The 18,817-nt window shown below is 50.9% G+C and overlaps 1 protein-coding gene across 1 annotated transcript in view; it reads left to right on the top strand.

The window, feature by feature from the left end:
- CUNH16orf96 (chromosome unknown C16orf96 homolog) overlaps window positions 1-17,443 on the top strand; it is a 31,940-nt gene extending 14,497 nt beyond the window's left edge. Inside the window, exons 7-15 of the mRNA XM_019507538.1 lie at window positions 1,439-1,549; window positions 3,024-3,098; window positions 4,464-4,628; window positions 6,308-6,426; window positions 7,447-7,509; window positions 7,847-7,942; window positions 10,223-10,400; window positions 12,414-12,513; window positions 15,182-17,443. Of these exons, the coding sequence (XP_019363083.1) occupies window positions 1,439-1,549; window positions 3,024-3,098; window positions 4,464-4,628; window positions 6,308-6,426; window positions 7,447-7,509; window positions 7,847-7,942; window positions 10,223-10,400; window positions 12,414-12,513; window positions 15,182-15,315 (1,041 nt within the window). The 3' untranslated portion in view covers window positions 15,316-17,443. The remainder of the gene's footprint in view (window positions 1-1,438; window positions 1,550-3,023; window positions 3,099-4,463; window positions 4,629-6,307; window positions 6,427-7,446; window positions 7,510-7,846; window positions 7,943-10,222; window positions 10,401-12,413; window positions 12,514-15,181) is intronic.
- Window positions 17,444-18,817: the final 1,374 nt, after the last annotated feature.

The following is an 18,817-nucleotide window of genomic DNA, read 5'->3' as shown; positions in this document are numbered from 1 at the left end:
GTACTCTAAGCTTCCCTGGCCCTCAGTAGGCCTTTTTTGGCCTCTCTTGCAGGTTTCCTGGGCAAAAGCTCTTTGTATTTTACCCATAAAGCAGAAATGGAGCCTTGCAGCCTATCTGTCTTAGGTGCCCTAGATCATCACTGACCCTCAAGATCCCCCAGTAACTTAAACTTGCCCTTTCCCAACCACGTGGGTACTCTGGGGTAGAAAGCGGCTGGGATGTGACATGTGACACACACAGACTTTGCACAGAATTCTAAAGCAACATTGTTCTTTACTTAAGCACCAGTGAGTTCTCATATTTAGAAAACAACAAACATCCTGGACTCAGTGCCACACAATCTCCCCCATCTTGATGTGAGGAGTTCTTTAGGGTCCTCACTGTTCAAGTAAGTAGGGATTCTCTCTGCTTCATCAGTCTCCTGCAGCACCTTTCTTCATAGCTGGCTGATAAAAAAATGATTCACAGCAGCCCCAGCCATTTTATAATCTTCCAATACCCATCACATGACCTTCAGTCCCAACAAGTAACCACAGACCTGCTACTAAGTGACCTCACGTACTAGGCAACCCTAATAAATTGATTCTCCTAGGCTTTAACCAACTTCCTCAGCATACCTAATGCTTATTGAAGCACAGTCTGTGAAGTGAAATATTTTCCTTTGCCCTTAGTCTAGAGTAGATACATGCTAGGCATGTTGCTTGGATGGAACTTCATTTTGTTTTGCTCATCTAAGTAGCAGGCTTTTAGTTACATAGCATTTATATTCAGGTAAGCATTTTATTCCTGGACAAACAGATAATTATTTGCATGCACAGACAGGGAAGGCTATACATTGGCCATGTACACACACCTCTTATGGGCACATAGTGATATCTAAGGCCTAAGATCATAGTTGTCTCATGAATACCCAATATTAGATGGAGGAGGGGAGTCATTCCATCTAATATTGGGTAGCGCAGGAAAAGAATGGCTAGCTGTGTATAAGTGCCACAAATACCATTGTAGATGGCTACAAAATTGCTACTTTGACAACCAAAAAAAAAGAGAATACCAGTCCTTGTCAGCACAAGTGACATTGCCAGAGAAGTATTCTAAAATGAAGCAATTGTTGAATTAACAGCTTTATAATATTAACCAGAAGTTACAAGCTGCATGTAGGCAGGTTCCCTAAAGCCTCACATACCCACCTCTTTGAAATCTAACGCACTGGTTATCAAGGTGGTTACCTCCAGCAAGGTCTCTGTCCAAGTCATGCTTCACATTTCAGGGTTGAACCATAGGAAGATGTCCCTGTCTGGGGAATCCTTGCTGTTAGGAAGGTCTAAGGGCAGGATATTGGAATGGAAACTGTTTGGCAGCTCTAAAGGGCACAAGAAAGTGGTAGCTATGCTGGGTGTCTAAGATGCTGATGGTATCATGCCTTGCTTTCCCCAGAGGCTGGACTTCCGAAAGAACACACTCACCCAGATGCAGAAGCTGAAGGAGCAATGTGAGAAGCTACAGAAAGTCACTGAGAGGCTCCTGAGCAACACAGGAGACATCCAGGTAATCCTTCAGACATACATACACTTGGGTTCTGGAAGCCAGCAGAGTGTAGGCAGGGCAGATAGAAACATCTCAGAATTACGAAGACCTGTTTGCAGGTCCAAGTACAGCATGCAAAGCCTTGGGATCTCCAAGTGCCCAGCTGAGAGCTTTGCTGTGTTTGGCAGGGGTGGGGGGAGGGTGCTGTAGCCCAGGAGCATCCAGCATGTGGTAGACCACACCACCTGCTTGGCTGTTTTGCTTGAGGCAAGATAATGAGCTGCAGCCCACTGGGGAAGCTTGCATCTCCTTGGTCACTACGAAGGACTGCAGTGATTGAGAAAACAAGGAGAGACTTCCTGTGCTCTTCTCACCTAAGTTAACCTCAACATTCTGTGAACATGTCAGAAAGATTCTGGATCCCTGAGGTTCTCCCTTCTTAGACTGCCTTCTTGCTGATTTGGGACATTACAGATACTTGGGGAGAGGGGCTGTGTTAAACAGCCTGGAAGCAGCTTTTCTTTGGCTTCCTTCACGAATACATGAGGAGCCACATATACTGCCAACACCAGGCAGGAAAGAAGAGCTTCCCAGATTTCCCAGTATGCACTTGATCTAAGCCCACAAGAGGCCAAGAAGCAGTGGCAGAGACAGCATAGTAGGGGAATGTGGTAAAAGACAGCATGGTAGGAGAGGCGGCCCGAACATGACTGGCATGTGGCTGCATTGTGAAAAGGGCTGCAGCATGGACATGGCTCAGACCATGCCTGTTATCACTGGGCCAAAGGAAAATGTCACAGATGTGTGCATGTAGTGCAGGCATAGCCTAGGGGCCCAGGAAAATGGAAGCATTCCATAGCCAGTCAATGTTGCTTGTGGTCACAAGCCATAGGAGGGCTTGTGACCCTTTCCCACTCTACCCCCTCTGGGTGTGTTGACACCAAAGTTTTGGGTGCACTGTCCCAGCCTAGGATAGGCACAGATGGGCAGCTTCAGACTACAGGACAGAAAGAGAATGGTTTAAGGTCTGAAACACCTGCCTTACAGTGAGAGGCACAAGAAGCTCAACATCTGTAGTTTCTCCAAAAGAATGTCAGCCATGCTCTTATCAGGATGCTCAAGAGGGAAATAGAAGTGAGCTCTTTATTCTAGTGGATGAAGGCAGTATGACATGCAATTGCTAGATGGTGAGGGGAGACACATTTGGACTGAAGAGATGATGTTGAGGCTTTGCATCAAGGGGGATTGGTGATACTCCTGAGGCCCATGGTGGGTTCCCCAGAACATGCAGCTATTAAATTGAGACTGGACCTATTTTTCCAAATGATCTGGTCTCACTTAGTCCCCAAGGGTGCAGTGCAGGGACCATGAGATGAGGCCCTTTGGCTTGGGTCAGGCAGGTGATGAACTAGAGAACCGCATCTGTCCTTACTCGCCTGACAAGTGCTGAGTCTCTACACTCTTTGCCTGAAGAGTGTGTGTTGCCTGCTTGCAGAACCTGCAAGAGATGGTGGAGCAGCTGGACCTGAATAAAGCAGACAAAACCCTGCTTGAACAAGAGATGAATGTGGTGAGTTGAGGCAACCAGTGGCACCAGCTTCAGGGACAAAAGGCCTATCCCCACCTTCCCAGAAATGTTGTGCCTTGCAGTGCTGAGTCCAGTTCTTAATGCTCTGAGGACAGCACTGGCACAGAATATAGTTATCCTGATGGACTGGCTGGGAGCACCAGCCTCCTGCATGGGAGTCTGCATCTTAGGACACTGTCCCATTGCATGAAGACAGACCCTGGATCTCAGGAGAAATAGCATCTAGAGTAAATCCTGGTAGCTTTAAGCCTGGCACCCAGACTTCTCTGATTGTAGTGTATGGAGATGCCTGCATGTTCTGTAAGAATCCAGTTGGCTCCCATCACTGCCTTCCTTAGGTGCTTGCAGGGCAAGGGGAGCACTGCTGGGCCTGATGTCAGGAAGGAGCAGTGTGTTCTGTATGTGAGGGGCCCTTCTCCATAATTCTCTTTTTCTCCTGTTAAAAACAATTGAAGGCCCCTTGGCTGCAACTGGACGCTGGCCAATTGATACAGTGTGTGTGTGTGTGTGTGTGTGTGTGTGTGTGTGTTGGAATGCGGGTGGCAGCAAATGCTGTTTCTCTTGCAGTTGTGCTTAGTGGCCTCAGTCAGTCACCAGGGCCCACAATGGTGGGCACTAGGGTGCCCAAGTACCTAGCTCCACTGGGAGCTGGTTACCTGCCCTTTGGAATTGGAGGCCCAAGGACTTTGAGTGCCAGAGCCTAAATCCTTTCTGTTTCTTGCACAAGCCCTGATGGAGTGCTAGAACTCTGCCCTTCTCTCTCACCTTCCAGATCCTGTGTGCAACCCAGGGAAGAGCCTGGTTTTTCCACTACAGCCCACCTCTCTGAACAGTTCCATCCCCCCTCATGGTGGATGGGAGTTCTCAGCAGTGTGCTGGGGCCATAGTCCCTTGCAGAACTGGGTCCTTTATTTCTCCCAGTGTGGGAGGGGGGATCCTGTTGCTGTCACCCAGTCCAGGCTGCCCAGGTCTCAAGTCCTGCCTTCTCCCACTGTTCTTAGGCCCCAACAACTGAGCAACTCCAACTGGCATTAAATTGCACCAGATTTCCCAAGAAGCTGGTCCTTCTCCCCCTTCCTGCCCAACACTGTTACAGCATGGGTAACCACACACAGTTTGCCTGTGCTGCCCTGAGCCAGTTGCATGCTTGCAGCCTGCTCCTAGCTCTGGAGCACCTGCTCTATTCACAGCCCTCCACCCCTGTGGGGAGGAGCCCTGGAGATCCCTTCTGGAGGATGCAGCCGTGAGATAGGGGCAGTGGGACTCCAACCCTGTGCAGACCTGAGCCCTGGACCTACCAGCCTCTGAGCTGGGGAGGAGCCGTCTGAGTATGTGAATCTCTGTTAGAAAGCAGACAAGAGTGAGCTGGAGACCAAGGTGGACCATGACGAACTGCAAAGTGCGACCACTCAGCTGAATGAGGTGATGCAGGACCTGCTGCATAAGATGTCCCTGCAGGACAAGGAGTGGCAGAAGGTTCTGGAGAATCTGTTCATCAACATGGACTCCAAGGTAGCAGGTTTCGCCAGGGCAGGGGGAGAACAGCCGTAGGGGCGGGAGGCAGTGGGCTGGGTATCACCTCACCCTAATGCAAAGTAAGCGGCCTGAGATTCCAGGAGCTGCAAAATACCCTTAGCTTTGTCTTTGTTTCACACCTCCTCTAGCTCTGCTGGACTAACCTGGTGTCCAATTAGTGTGAGACCAGGATCATGTTCCCTTTCATCTCCTCACCCTCTGCAGTTAGTGACAGATATTATGAGCACCCTGCCTTGGAGCCTGAGCAGCCTCCCTTGCAGAGGCCCTTGGGACTGAGGGACTGCACAGACCAGGCTCTGCTTACTTACATGATGAAAATGCAGCTCTGTTCCCACTGCATGGGAGTACAATGGGAGCTCATATCCATCCTCAGGGATAACAGTATCTGTGCTGTCCCAGTCCAGGCAGGCAGTGAATAAGCACCCTTTGCTTGAAACCCATATGGATATAGCACAGGGGATCCCTTCAAAGGGAGAGTGAAGGACATGGAGCCAAGACTGCTCTCTGCTCATTGCTATGTTCAGTAGTGAGCTTACTGTCATGCCAGTAGCAGGAAGGGAAAGGTGGGCACTGACTTTCTCCTTTTTCTCCCTTCTGGTCAGGAAAAGATATTTACCTTAACCCTGGGGCTGACATCCTTTGGCTTCTCTCCACTTCTGCAGCACTTCAAGGGGCAGTCTCAGTGCTGGGAGCAAGATGGCCAAAGCAGCCCTGTTTGAACTGGGAGATCAGAGCACCAGGGGCTTCCGTACCTCCAGGGTTGTATCATGGAGGAAGGTTGGGGAGCCCAGCTGGCCTGCTTCCCTCAGGAAGAGCTCTATAGCATGTGCATGTGAAGGGAAGACTCCCTGCCCATTACCTATAGTGAGGGAGGAGCCTTCTCCCCATATCTCCGCTTTAGTATTTGGGTTGGAAGTCACTGCTTGTTGTCTGGGCTTGCCCTCCATCCCTCTCTGCTGTGGGGCAGCTCCATCACATTCTACCTTTGAACATATAGCTGGGAGCTGAACTTATTCCTGGGCCAGGGATGGGGCTTCCCCAGAGTGTGCATATCATATGGACACTTGTTTTTGACTCACACCCATGCTAGGTGATTGCTGATACCAGTTGTCTCTGGTGACCAGGGAAAAGGGGGCACCTGCAGCAGCAATGGTCAAGATAGAGAGATAACAAGCCACCTATGCTCTGTGCCCTTTATGACAGCTACAGCTGGGCTGGCAGCAATGGTTGCTGTCATTCTTGGGCCTGCTCAAATGGGCATCTGGGGCTGGTATCCTTGCCATAATTGGTTACACTACTGAGCCAAGGAGAAGGTGACAGCTCTTGGGAAGTTAAAGGGTGTGCAGGGGCCAGTAGGGCAGGAAGCAGGGATGTGTCTGCAACAGGGAGAATCTGGCTAAGCAATCAGGAGATTCAGTTCTGGTATAAGAGCAGCCCAGGCCACCAGCAAAGAGGTAGGTTGTGTAGCTAACTTCTCTGCACATCTAGGGCTTGCATCAGGCTTTGTGGAGTGGAGTCACTCCTCCCATGTGAGGGAACTACTGGGGGAGGAGAAGCTTTGCAAGCCCTAGCAGAGTGAGCTGCAGCAGAATGATGCAGACACCTACCGCAAGCAGGTCCCTTCGGAGTCACCTGCTTCTCCTGGTTCTCTGCAGCTGGACCGTGTGGCACTGGACCCCCTGCAAAAGCAACTGGAGGAAGTGTGGAAGTTCATTAAGAAGTATCTGAGCGAGGGCCCACACTTTGATGCTGACAGCGCTGCTGGCTTTAAAAAGTGAGTGGGTGACGGCAGCCTCCTGTGGCAAGGAACGGAGTCTGCCCCCTCATTGTACTATGCCCGTGCCTCGGGGAAGTCATGCTGCCCCAATGCACATGGGAGCATAGAGGCTGCACTCAGGTAGCTAAGAAGAAGCCAAGTACAGCTGTTTTCCTCATCATCCTCATGGAGATTCACTCACACTATCAATTCCAGCAAGTAACGTTCTATCTGGTTAAGCTTGTAACATCACCAAGAAACACTGACTGCTTGGCACTACCTGTAGTCTTTTTTACCTTGCTGCCTTCAAATACAGTGGGGCATCGGCAGGGCTTCAATTACCCTTTCCATAAACAGGGCTATCTGTCCTAACAGGCACATCTGTGTGATGGTGGAGACACCTGTCCTTCCCATACAAAGCTAGTGGCAAGTCTCTGTCCCTAGTGCTGAAAGATCTTGCTTTCTCTTGGCCTTCTTTGAAGCTCAGGATTTAGCCTGGTACCTTGTGAGATTCTCTGTGAAGCTGTATCAACTGCTACGCAGCACAACCTTCCACTTCTGGACAAAGAGCTCTTGTCCAGGAGCTCCTCGTGTTAAAAGCCAAGGGCTGATTAAACTAGACTCTTTGACTCCTATGACAAAATGTTCCACATCACCTTGAGTGTTGGGAAAGGTTGCCCCAGTGGGGTTTATACCTTCTTTTTTCCCTCTTAGTAAAGCCATAAGGCAAGAGTGACTGTCCAGAGGTCCTGGGGCTGATCTACAGAGCTAGGCTGTAGGGAATTGGTGTGATCCCAACAGAAGGGTCCTGGCCTTGGTGTCAGGAGATCTGGATTCTGTCCTAACTCCATAATGGGTACTGCTACACCTGGGTGAGCTGTGCAGAGGCTGTCCTTCTGTGGGCATCCAGGATAGTGAAGGCTCTAAGTAATAGTGTCATGCTAAGAAATACACTTTTAAGCTGCAGTTGATGCCACTGGCATATCTTTGAGCTCTGATCTTATATCTGAATAACACATATCATGGGATCTGTTCCAGGAAACTCTTTGAACGGGTGAAGTGCATTTCCTGTGACAGACCAGTGATGATGACAACTGGGCCGTGAGTACAGAGCAGTATTCCTAACTTTTTTAGATCCAAGAGACCCTCCATAACGTTTGTGCACTGAGCGGCACCCCATTGCTAAAATCAATTGATTTATTATAGAGTGTTTGGGCGGGGGAGCAACCAGACAGGGATAAGTCAGGCTTGTGCTCATCTCACACCTTGCTTATCTCTCACACCTTTCAAAGGAACTTACTGCACCCCCATGGTATGTGGTTGAGAGTTACTGATATTGAGCAAAACCCTGTTTTTCAATAGTTCTGGCTGAATTACACTAATTTGTCACTAGAGGGCACTATTTGACCTTTTGTTTTACACTGTTGCCCTCATACAGGCACCTGGTAACAGTCCGAAAGGCAAGGTTGTACTCCCGGACGCGCCCAGCCAGTGCCAACGGTTATGAGTACCTAGCACAGAAACAGCAAATGAGGTGAGCTACTGCCCAGGAAGCCACAGGGCCCTGAGCCATGATGAAACCAGAGAGGACTCTTTTTTCTTGCACCTGGGCCTGATGTATGGTGTGTGAGACATGCCATGTACTTGGCTGTAGGAGGGATTGAACACCAGATTCTCCCTGGCCTCCTATGTACTGTCCTGCCCTCTGGTCAGTCTGGCTAGGGACAGACATTACACATAAACCAGTTTAAGTGATGAGAAACTGGTTTAAACCGGTAACAAAACAGATGTTCAGTGGACATAAACCAGTTTGAAAATGGCTGAAACCAGTTTGAGATTTGGCTCAAACCAGTTTATGCGATGTCTATGTTTATGTTTATGACTCTTTGCTGGTTTAAGATAAATCAGAGCCCCCCAGCATGCTCTCTGGCTGGGCAGGGCAGGGCTCTCTGCTCCACAGCAGGGCTGGCCCTCTGCTGCCTTGCTGGAGCTCAGCAGTCTCTTCAGGCATCTGCCTGGGTTCTGCTTCCTCCCCCACCAATGTGCTAAGTAGGCAATTCCCCCCTCCCTCACAGACACCTCAACATTAGCTAGCAGACCACGTGCTGGCTACAGTCTGTGCTGTGAGAGACAACGGAGGCAGACAGGCTTTTTGGAGCTATTCATCAGGTAGCTTAATGTCCTTCTTTGGAAAAGCTTTTTGCTCCCCCTGTCCCTGCTAAGCAGGAATTCCCCTTTCCCCTCTGCCTTGTGAGAAGGTATCTGTGTATTAGCTAGCCAACCACATTCTGGGTCCCTGCTGAATCAACAAGCAGAATCAACAGGTAGCTGGTAATGTCCCCATGTTTTCTTAGCGGGGCGATAAACACTGAGATAGGAGTGACACTCTTATCAGCCCCACACCCCTGGCTTGCTTGCCTGTCAGTTTGCTGCAGGCAGTATACAGAAGCAGGGAGAGAAATTGAAAAGCAGCAGATGCACGCACTGCACACCTCCCGACCTTCGCCTCAGTGCTAGCTGGGGGTTGGTAACACTCCCACCCCTTGACCAGCCAGCTGGGAAAAGCCTGGGACTGCAGGTAGGCTGGGGGTTTACACCAATCCCTAATCAGAGCCTCCTGCTGGGACCTGGCCACACCCTCCTCAACTCAGCTCTGCAAGGGAAGGGAGGCTGCTCTAGCACCCCCTGGCTTCCAGCCTGAGCCACTGCAGGCATGTGCCAGAATTTCCTCAGTCCAGAGGGATTGTCTCTATGGTTGGAAACCAGTTCAGCTTAGCCAGGTTAAACTAACCTGCAAAGGTTGAATCAGTTCAGGCTCAGGCTTTTTGAATGTCTGTCCCTAGCCTATAAAAGAAGCCCCATGTCCAGGGAGAATGAAGCAGCCTGTTTCTTTCCCTGGAGATCTGCTAGTGCTAACATTCCCCCTCCACCATCTCGCCAGTGCCAGGTGTGAGACACTGGTGTGGCTGAGCTCCTGGCTCAGCAGCATGTGCCTAATAAGGGAGGGGCCTGTGCTCTAGTTCTGCAAGTGATTCAAGTAGGAATGGAGCCTGGTTCCTAACCCCTGAATTTGAGCATCTCCAGGGGAGGTCATTTTCCTTCAAGATTCCTATAGCAAGCTTTACTCCAAGGTAGCAGGTTTCAGGGCATTCATCTCATCAGGACAGAAGCTCATCACCCCTTGAGAGCTGGCCCTGTCTTCTGCTGGGGGTGATGCCCATCACTATGCAGCCAGGGGAAGCAATCACTAGTGCATAGCACCAGGTTCAGGCGGAGGATCGTCTGGTTTCTGGGACATCATTTGCTTCTCTAGTATCCCTGAGCTCACTGAAGGGAACTCCATGTGCCTGTTCCCGGGAGTGGATGAAGAGGGGGTGCTTTGGTGTAGTTGCACCTCCCTTTAATTCCTCCTCCACTGTTGCTGTCTGGGGCCCAATCCTGACGGAGCTGGGTTGCCCAGCCCCTCTTCCCCAGCCAGGCAGGCAAGCCAGAAACACCTGCAGAATCAGTTGAGGGTCAACTGGGAGCCCAGTTCCTGCCAGGCGGCCCAGCTCCTCTTCTCAAGCTGGGCAGGCAGCCAGCTGCACCTGCCATATCCTGTCAGCCTAGAAGCCAAGGACTTGATCCCAACTCCACGCCGTTTCTAAACTCCCAGATTAACCATTGCCAGGTCTCCAGATCCATGCAGATGGATCTGCCCAGCTCCTGACACTCCTAGAGGATATGATGGCTGATTTTTGGCCAGATAAGGGTGTGATTCCTGTGGTTAACAGTGCAATAAGGGGGGTAATGGGTCCACTCTGTCCTTCTCCAGGGAACAAGCTCTGGAGAAGAAGGACAGGAGTGAAACAACCAGCCACGAGCAGCAGTCCTCGCAGCACTGCTGGCAGTGCCAAGCTCATGCCACTTACCCTGCCGAGCGATATTCCAGTCCAAAGACTCTCACTACCATTTACCCCTATGGAGGCCCAACTGTCCTCACCTATGATAATGTGAGCCTACTCATGCTTTTGTTCACCTCCCATGCCAACCCCTAGCCATGCTCTTCTTGTTCGACTAGGGATGGGCAAAATACAGCCCATGGAACAGATCCAGCCCACCAGGCCATTCTATCTGGCCCGTGGGACCCCTAAAAAATTTAGAAAATTAATATGTATCTACCCTAGGCTGCCTGTGAAAGATGACAGGAGCCAGGGGCAGTAGAACCCAGGGGAAGCCATGGCAGGACCCTGAACAACAAGGCCTGCCCCCACCAGCCAGAAGCCCCTACCTAGCAGGGGGTTCTGGCCTGGGACCATGGGGCTGTTCATGTCTTCCTGCATGGGATCAGGAAATTCAGGTAAGAAGGGGTGGGGAGTAGGGAGGCAGGGGAGGACTGGGTGATTGCCCCAGTCCTCGGAGCTGGGCTGGCTCCTGCTGAATCTTGCAGTTGGGCCAGGCAGCCAGGAGCCACATAGTGCAGAGCAGCTGGTGGGCAGGAAAGTGAGAAAAGCAGTGGTGGGGGCAGGGGGAGTGGAAGTGAGTGGGCATGCAGGAGTGTGGGACTTGCGCTGGTGTCCTGGGGACAGCGCCAGCAGGGCCCAGAGCAGGGCGGCAGGAGAATAAGATGTGGCTGGCAGGGCTGTATGGAGCCAGGCTGGGATGCACCAGCAGGGAGAGGGGGAAGCTGTCCCAGCTCCATAGAGCCTTAGCCAGCTGGGACCCCACGCTCCTGCTGCCTCACTCTGGGCCCTGCCAGTACTTGCTCATGGACACGGGTGTGGGCCCTGCGCTCCCGCCCGGCTGTCACTGGCTCCCATGCACCGGCTCACTCCCAGTCCTCCCTGTCCCAGCCCCGCGGTACAGGCGGGGAACAGTGTGTACAGCCCCAAATCTGCATGCCCCGCGTTCGCCCATCTGGGTTCAGCAGCAGCGGCACAAAACAAACTGCTATTCAGCGTGGGGAAAAAGTGCACCCCCCCACACCCCCTCCCCGTGGCCAGTGCTTCCTGGTGCAACTGCCCAGAGCCTATGTGGGGCTGCCTGTGTCTCCACTGCGTCACCACCACCTCTGGGCTGCTCCATGGGGCAGTGGTGGCAGCACAGAGCAAGCACAGGTAGCCCCGCATGGGCTCTGAGCGGCTGAACCAGGGAGTGCCAGCAGCAGGAGGGGGAGAGAGATAGACCGCTTTTCTCCTGAGTTGAGAAGCAATTTGTCCCACACTGCCACTCCTCAGCCTGGGCCCTACACCCAGTTGGGGCTGAGTGGCAGTGGTAGCGACAGCAGCAGCTGGGCAAAAACTGCTGGTCGGTGTGGGGGGAAGCAGCCCCTCCCCCTTGCTGCCACTGGGCAGCTTTTGCTGTGGCCACTGGGAGCCTGTGCTGTGCAAGGCTACGATGCGGCTCCTTTGCTGCCGCTTGTGAGCTGCCCTATGGTTGCTCCACATGGCCACTGCTGCCGTGCTGGGCAGCACAGAGGCAGCGATGAAGGAGATGCACTGCAGCCTAGCATGGCGTGGACTCCAGGCAGACACAGCTAAAACTGCCTGGTGGTGGTGAGGGGGGTCACTTTCCTCCAACGGAGGGACTTATGGTGGCAAAGGTCAGGGGTTAGGGGGTGGGACTTATGGTCCCAAGATGGCAACCAGGTGGCAGGGTACCTATCAAGGGATGGGGCTACTCATGCGGCACTTGATGACTTGCCAAAACTCAGTAAGCGGCCCTCCACCCAAAATAATTGCTCACCCTTGCCTTAGACCCTGCTAAGTGTGTGTCACTAGCATGTCAAACCAGGAGCCTCACAGGGACATGGGAACACCAAGAGAACCTTCCTAAGGGGGTTGACCTTGCAAGGTGATAGGAAGGACAGTGGTTGCTGGCAAGTGGGTGAAGGCACATGGCAAAGGGAAGTGGGAGGAATTGGGAGAGAGTAAAAGAAATTAATGTCCAGGAGGGTCTCAAGGCTCTTGGTGTCCTGGACTAGGTCTCCATGCACATCCTATAGTATTCTGTGTTCTCCTCCATAGACTGAAGTTGATATTCTGGGCATCAATGGAGTTCTCTACAAGGGCAGGATGAGCTCACAAGCTGCAAAATGGGGCACCTCTCTAGACAAAGAATTTCCAGGTATGGTATGGAAAACAGCTCATCTGGGCACAGCAAGGGTAAGGTGTGCAGCCCACAGCCCAGCACAGCTCTGGCCTGCTTACCCAGTTTGGAGATGCAGCTTGTGGGGGCTGCACATCTCAGCATATGACATGCTAGCTTTAGACAAGCTGTTTAGCTATTTGGCTCAAAATGGCACATTGCATCTTGAGATTGGTAGACACCATGGACTGCACTACAGATGATAATATTAGCAACACTACTAGTACTCCCTAACACTTACATGGCACCAGCCATTGGTAAAGTGCACAGAACTTTACAAAGGTCATTGTCATTACCTCATTTTATGTGCCTTAGCAGGGTTTCAATGTGGTTCCCTCACTGGCCAGTTTGGGTGTGGCAGAGTGAAAGATGCCAGAGTGAAAGGTGGCTGCCCTAGAGTAAAAGCATTTCCCTGTAGCTTGGCTTCATGAGTATGGGCCTGTCTTAAGGGCCTGTGGGCCTGACTCCTCGCACCACTCAGATCTCCTGCAGGTGTCTCACCCCATTACCCCATCTCTTTCAATTCTTCACATGGAAGGAACAAAGACCCTTTGGCCACCCTCAAGACATGGGATGGAAAGGACATGCTCTGCTACCAGTTATGGCAGCCACTATGTGTCACCCTATGCATGTGAGTCCCTACCACCCTTGTGCTCAGGCTGTCATTCAATGTTAGGGGAATTCTCTGCTCCATAATTGTATAGTGGAATAAATAGCTGTCCTTGGCATGTGCCATGATAGCAGGTGGAGAGCAGGCTACAAAGACAGGCTGGTAAAATGGGGAGCAGTGAATCCGCTATGGTGAGACATCATTCTTGCACAGCATCATCTGGACAACAAGAAGTCAGTGAGCACAAGCAGAGGGAGCAGGGCAAGGGCAAGTGCATGGAAAGGCATGAAGAGCTGTGAATGGGAGTTATTATGGAAAGCTGCAAACCAGGACAGCCCAGGGCTGGTGCAGCAAGGAGGATGGAGCTTGGGAAGTAGGGAGGTTCTAGAAGAAGGCTGAGGCAAATCTAGAAGAGGGCAAGATCTAGAAGAAAGCTGGGACAAATCAAGGAGGGTTTGGAAACTAAGGAGGCTTGCTCTGAGCTTCAGAGAATCACAGATGCTCAGAATGAGAGAGCACTGTTATGCCATCCACATCCCCTGCCAGAGCCCCCTAGGTTGCCTTTGGCCAGTGGCAGCCTAACATTAGTCCTGGCTTTACCCTAATGGGGCTGGAGCTGAAGATGAGTGTTAGTTACAATGACATGCAAGGAACACAGTCTTGTGACTGCTCTGAGCACGTTCAGAGCAAAAAGAAGTGGCAGAATTGCTGTATCTGGTTCATGGGAAACACTGATATTTCACCATTTCCTGAGAAATGAGCATGCTGAGAAATGTTTGTTTAGAATGCTTCTGTCTCAGAAATTTTTCAAAACTATGGGGATTTTAGGTTTGCAGTTTATTTTTTAATATTAATATTTTGTTATGTTTACATTATTTTAGGAAATATTATTAGTAGCACATCATAGAATTAATTGGTTTTATTTTAAAAATCATTAAGTACAGCTGCTTCCCAGTGCTGGTGGAACCAACTTATTAGTTCTAGATCGAAATGGGCGCATCTACATGTTCATTAATATGCCCTAGTTACAGTGCATTAAGTTTAGTACCTGTAATAATGGATGCTAACTCAATGCACAGTAACCAATGCTACTGAACAGTAACAGTGGTGCACGCCTTTTAAGTGATGCTAATGCTCAGTAGACTAATTCTACTGTCCATTAGTGCATTAGCATGGCTTTCGCCGTGATGCACTAACGCGCAGTAGAATTAGTCTACTGTAAATCTTGCGTCTTGTGTAGATGCGCCCAATGTCTTCCATTTGTGTTGTAATGAGATATTTTGACACTGACAACTTACACAAAAGCAGTTGGCACTCCTTGTGCTAATTGGAGGAACAGCTGTTTGTAGTACCCTTGCCTTAGCCTGGAATCATTTTGTAATCTATGAAAAACAGCTACTTCTCTAATTAGTACTAGTGCTTCCCTTCTTGTCTTGTTCAAAGGGCCCAACATCGAACTTCATGATCATAATACAAAATTGAGACACTTGGAGCCAGTGGTGCTTGGTCAGTACCAAAAGTAGCATCTGCCCTTCATTTTTTAAAAATAATTTTTAAATACCCTGAACAATGTAAAACAATGCTGATGATCTTGTTCCAGCCTGTCTGAGTAAGTGCCTTTCCTAGCTCAGCTCCATCAAACCTCTCCTGTGCCCATCAGTGAAATCTGTGCTGTTTTGCCACTGACACAGATTCTGCTTGTGTCAGAGTTACCCCACTGAGAGCGGAGAGCCAGGGCCTCCATGGCTAGCTTGCTGTAGCACTTTCATCACTGTGGGCTTTGAATCATTGTTTCACCTCCAGTCATAGTAAACTGAGAAGCCACAGCACCCTCCCCTGCCCCAGTCCAGCCATGGACTGCTGTGAAGATAGTGTGAAGACAGGTTTCCTTTTCAAGCTACCCTATAAAGCTAATGTGAATGCAAAGCCCCACTCCTGTCTTCTGGTTTGTGGTTGTGACTTCCCCCTGACTACAGGCAGCTGGAATCTGGACTGAGTCAGATGGCTGAATGCTTTTCTTACTTCTGTGTGTTTCAGCATCTGTTGCCCGGACGAGGGCTGGATCTGTAGGCGGTAAACAGCAGCCTTCCCAGGAGACTACCCTGGATGTCCCCGTTCAGAGAGCGACCCCATGGCCTCTGCCAGGAGACAGGGGCATGGCTGGCATGTGAGCCACACAGGGCAGCAGCAGCTCCACCAGCCCCACCCCTTTCCTTTCTACCCATTATTCCTGGGCAGCTTTAAGTGGCAGGAGCTCCAGGGCTGCTCTGCATGACCTCTGCAAGTTGAGCAAGAGGGATTTATGACTGTGTAGAGCCCAGTGCTTGTAGGCATGGAATTGCAGTCACCATCTCCACCATGAGGTGTTGGGTGAAAGGGCAAGGGCATGGGCAGGATGGAGCCATAGGGCTGCCCTGGAGCATGTGTCATTTCATAATAAACTAGGGGGCCCTCTTCCAGTGCCTAAGCCCTGCATTAACACAGAGACCTGGGGGCAGTCAGAGAAGATCCAACTGCCTGTCTTAGCAGAAGCCCCGGGTCTTGAGAGCTCTTGGTGAGTACTGAAGGTGCATGTTAGGGAGGCTTGTGGGTTGCCTGGCTGGTGAACAATGATAATGGCAAGCAAGGCTACACTTGCTGTGCTGGGGGTCAGGGAGCTCCTCTAGGCTGTGGAAAGACTGATGCTCTGGCACTGCCTTCTGGCTGTTCCAAGGACTGGCATGTCTCCATGCTGTCCACTCAGTAGGACCCAACACGTGCCTGATGCTCAGCTGCTTGTCCCTGCCCTGGCCCAGCAAACTGGCTCTTGGGACTTCAAAGCCACTGATTCTGGCTGCCTAGCTTGCTGGCAGATCCTCAGGGCTCAGCCATGTCCCCAGGAATATTCCTTCCTTCTCCTGCTGCCAAACCAGCAGGCTCTTGTGAGTCCCCACAGGGCTTGCAGAGCTGTAACCAACAGGACCCTGCACCCAGGCAGCAGTTGTGGCATATAGAGACACATACCTACAGCTGAGGCTCGGCATTGGTGAGCAACTCTCTTGATCCTAAAATCCCTGAGGCCTCCAGAGATTATTAACAAGAGCCCACGTACAGCAGCATGTGTGGGGTTGGAGCGGTTGGTCCCAGTTCTGTGCCTCAAAAGCATGGACTCTCCTAATCCAGCAGCCCTTTGTCCTGGAAGCCCCCTGCCCCTCTCCTTGCCAGCACTAAAGTTGGACAGCAGAGGCCCTGGAGCTGCTCTCAACCCCACTGCCCATCCAGATGAGGTTAATTTAAGGAACTCCATAAAGTTGTCACTTTTCTAAGATGTGTTGGGTGGGATCATTTTGTGCTGAGGACAGAGGCCCAGGGGGCCGGCAGGGTTACTAATCATACCTTTCACAGGACCCGAGACAAGGGAGAATATCTGAAGACATTAATTTTTACCACAAGTGGCTTTTCAGAGACGGGTTACTTCTCTATGCTCAAAAGGAACCTTTGGGGCTCAATCTGACCTCAGTTGTGCCAGTGTAGTGCTGGAGTAACTCCATGGAGTGGGTGATATCCAGATCAAGCCTTTTGCCACAAGGCCAGTGATGCTAATTCAGCCCCAAGGATGTCAGGAGAACAGCTGTTCCCAGCTGTCACCTTTGTATTGTGCTAGTTCATAACACAGGTGTCCATGTTACCCAAACCCTGAGAGATGGAGACAGCCACAGGGACTGAGCTCCTTAGTCCCACACGGAGCCCATTGGGTCAGCAGAGAGGCATGTTGCTGAAGAGACTTGCAGTGATGCAACCTGTGCTGTCCCTGTAGTGTGGCCTCAGCCACATCAGTGAGTGTTAGTCCAACCCTCAGACAGTTTGGAAGGAGTTTCCCTGTCTCTGCCTGTTTGAAGCCCCTAGGCTGTATCTCTTTCACCTGGGCCCAATTCTGCCTTTGCTTATCCACATGCAGATCCCTTGGTCCCAATTTATGGCCAAGAAAAACAAGGCACAGATGGGTGAAGTAATTTGCTCAGGGCTTTAGGAGGGAGTTGGTGTCAGCCCTGGGATCAGAATGTGAGAGATCTTGGTTCCCCTGTCTCTTCCTGCCCCACACTTCTGAGTTAACAATACATTCTTGCCTGTAACACTGCTCCCACTAACTGCAGTACTCAAGAGGGGCTGAGCAATGTTCCCTCTAAGAAGTAGCGGTCCGTGAGTGCTCTGCTTCAGTCCTGCCTCCCCCTTTCAGCATGGCGTGGTCCGCTGGTAAGTGTCCCAAAGTAAGTGTCCAGGTGGGAGTGGGCAGGGTTCAGCCACCACCCTTCTCCATGCTAACTGCTGCCCAGAGCAGCGCAGTGGAGTGCTGTGGGGCGATAGACCTGAAAGGGAGGCACTGGGGCTGGTGTGGGACACTTACTGAAGGTACGCTCCTCACTCCTCATGCAGGGGTCAGGCAGAGGCTCCTCCCTGAGCTGGAGCAGAGATGAGCAGCTTTTCCAGGGCAGTGGGTCACAGCTGGTGCTATAGCAAGTTGCCATGAGTTTGGGAGTGGATAATAGTCTTCTGGTATATTTATTTAGCGTATGCTGTTTTGGCATATTGTTTAGCTGTCTTAAGATGATGTCGTCCCCAGTGTAAAGAATTTGAAGACCACCGGGTAGACACAAACAGACACAAGTGAACAATGTAGGACATGGTTTGAACTTGTCCGCAGGGGCATTTGTTGTCATTGTGAAGGCTCCATTGGTATAGGTTGAGGCACAGTGACCCTGTCCAGTTCAAAAACGGTTGAGAAGTGCCCAATAATGGCATGGGCAGTGAAATCCTGGATGATTGATTATAGGGTCAGAGATGATGTGGTGGTTAGTTTGTGCATGTGCTGACCATTCTTCATGCCGTCTAGTAATTAAGGAAAATCAAAGGATTTTGAAAGGGTGGAGCATGTTGGACATCTTATGGGGAGCCAAGCTATTGATGGGTGGAATATGGTCCAATGCATTGACTGCGTAGGATTATCAAGAAGTCTGGCTAATAAGTTTGTTTGTGCAGTGGAGATGAGGGGGAGCAATGTTACTGAGGGCTGGTAACCATGGGAGTGGAGTGGGGCACAATGCCCCTGACACAAGACACATTGTAGCATGCAGTTGAGTGTCCACTAGTTTGCTGAGTGATGAACGAGCACGTACACGGGCATAGTATTCTGAAGTTGAAAAACAGCGCAGGAGCAGATGAACATGGTGTGGAGGCATTGGCATCCCATGTCTGCTGGTAGCAAAGCAGCTACTTTGGTACAGTGGCTGAAACCCAACATTTATACCTGTGTCACTTAGTGTAGGTGGAACCCCGCTTTTCCCCATTTCTCGCCTGGATTCAAGAAAGTTACACAGGAGTATGGCTGCACATCGAGTGCCCACTCCTTACTTAGGCCTAGGTAAAGGTTGATTATGTTGGTGTAAACACATCATATACCTGACCCCTAAGAGCCCAGTCCAATGACAGCATGCACTATCCTGGACTGGCTATAGCAGGGTCTCCACCCCAGAGTGCTGAGGGAATTAGCTGAGGTCATTGCGGCACCCCTGGCTTTATGAGCACTCATGGTGCTCTGGTGTGGTGCCAGAGGACTGGAAAAGGGCCAATGTGGTTCCCATTTTCAAAAAAGGGAGGAAGGAGGACCCAGGAAACTATAGGCCAGTTAGTCTTACC

The sequence above is a fragment of the Gavialis gangeticus genome, unplaced genomic scaffold, assembly GCF_001723915.1.
Source record: "Gavialis gangeticus isolate Ggan-Ray unplaced genomic scaffold, GavGan_comp1, whole genome shotgun sequence".
NCBI classification, from domain to species: Eukaryota; Metazoa; Chordata; order Crocodylia; family Gavialidae; genus Gavialis; species Gavialis gangeticus.
The sequence above is the reverse complement of the archived record's forward strand: the minus strand, read 5'-3'. Positions and strand labels throughout refer to the sequence as shown.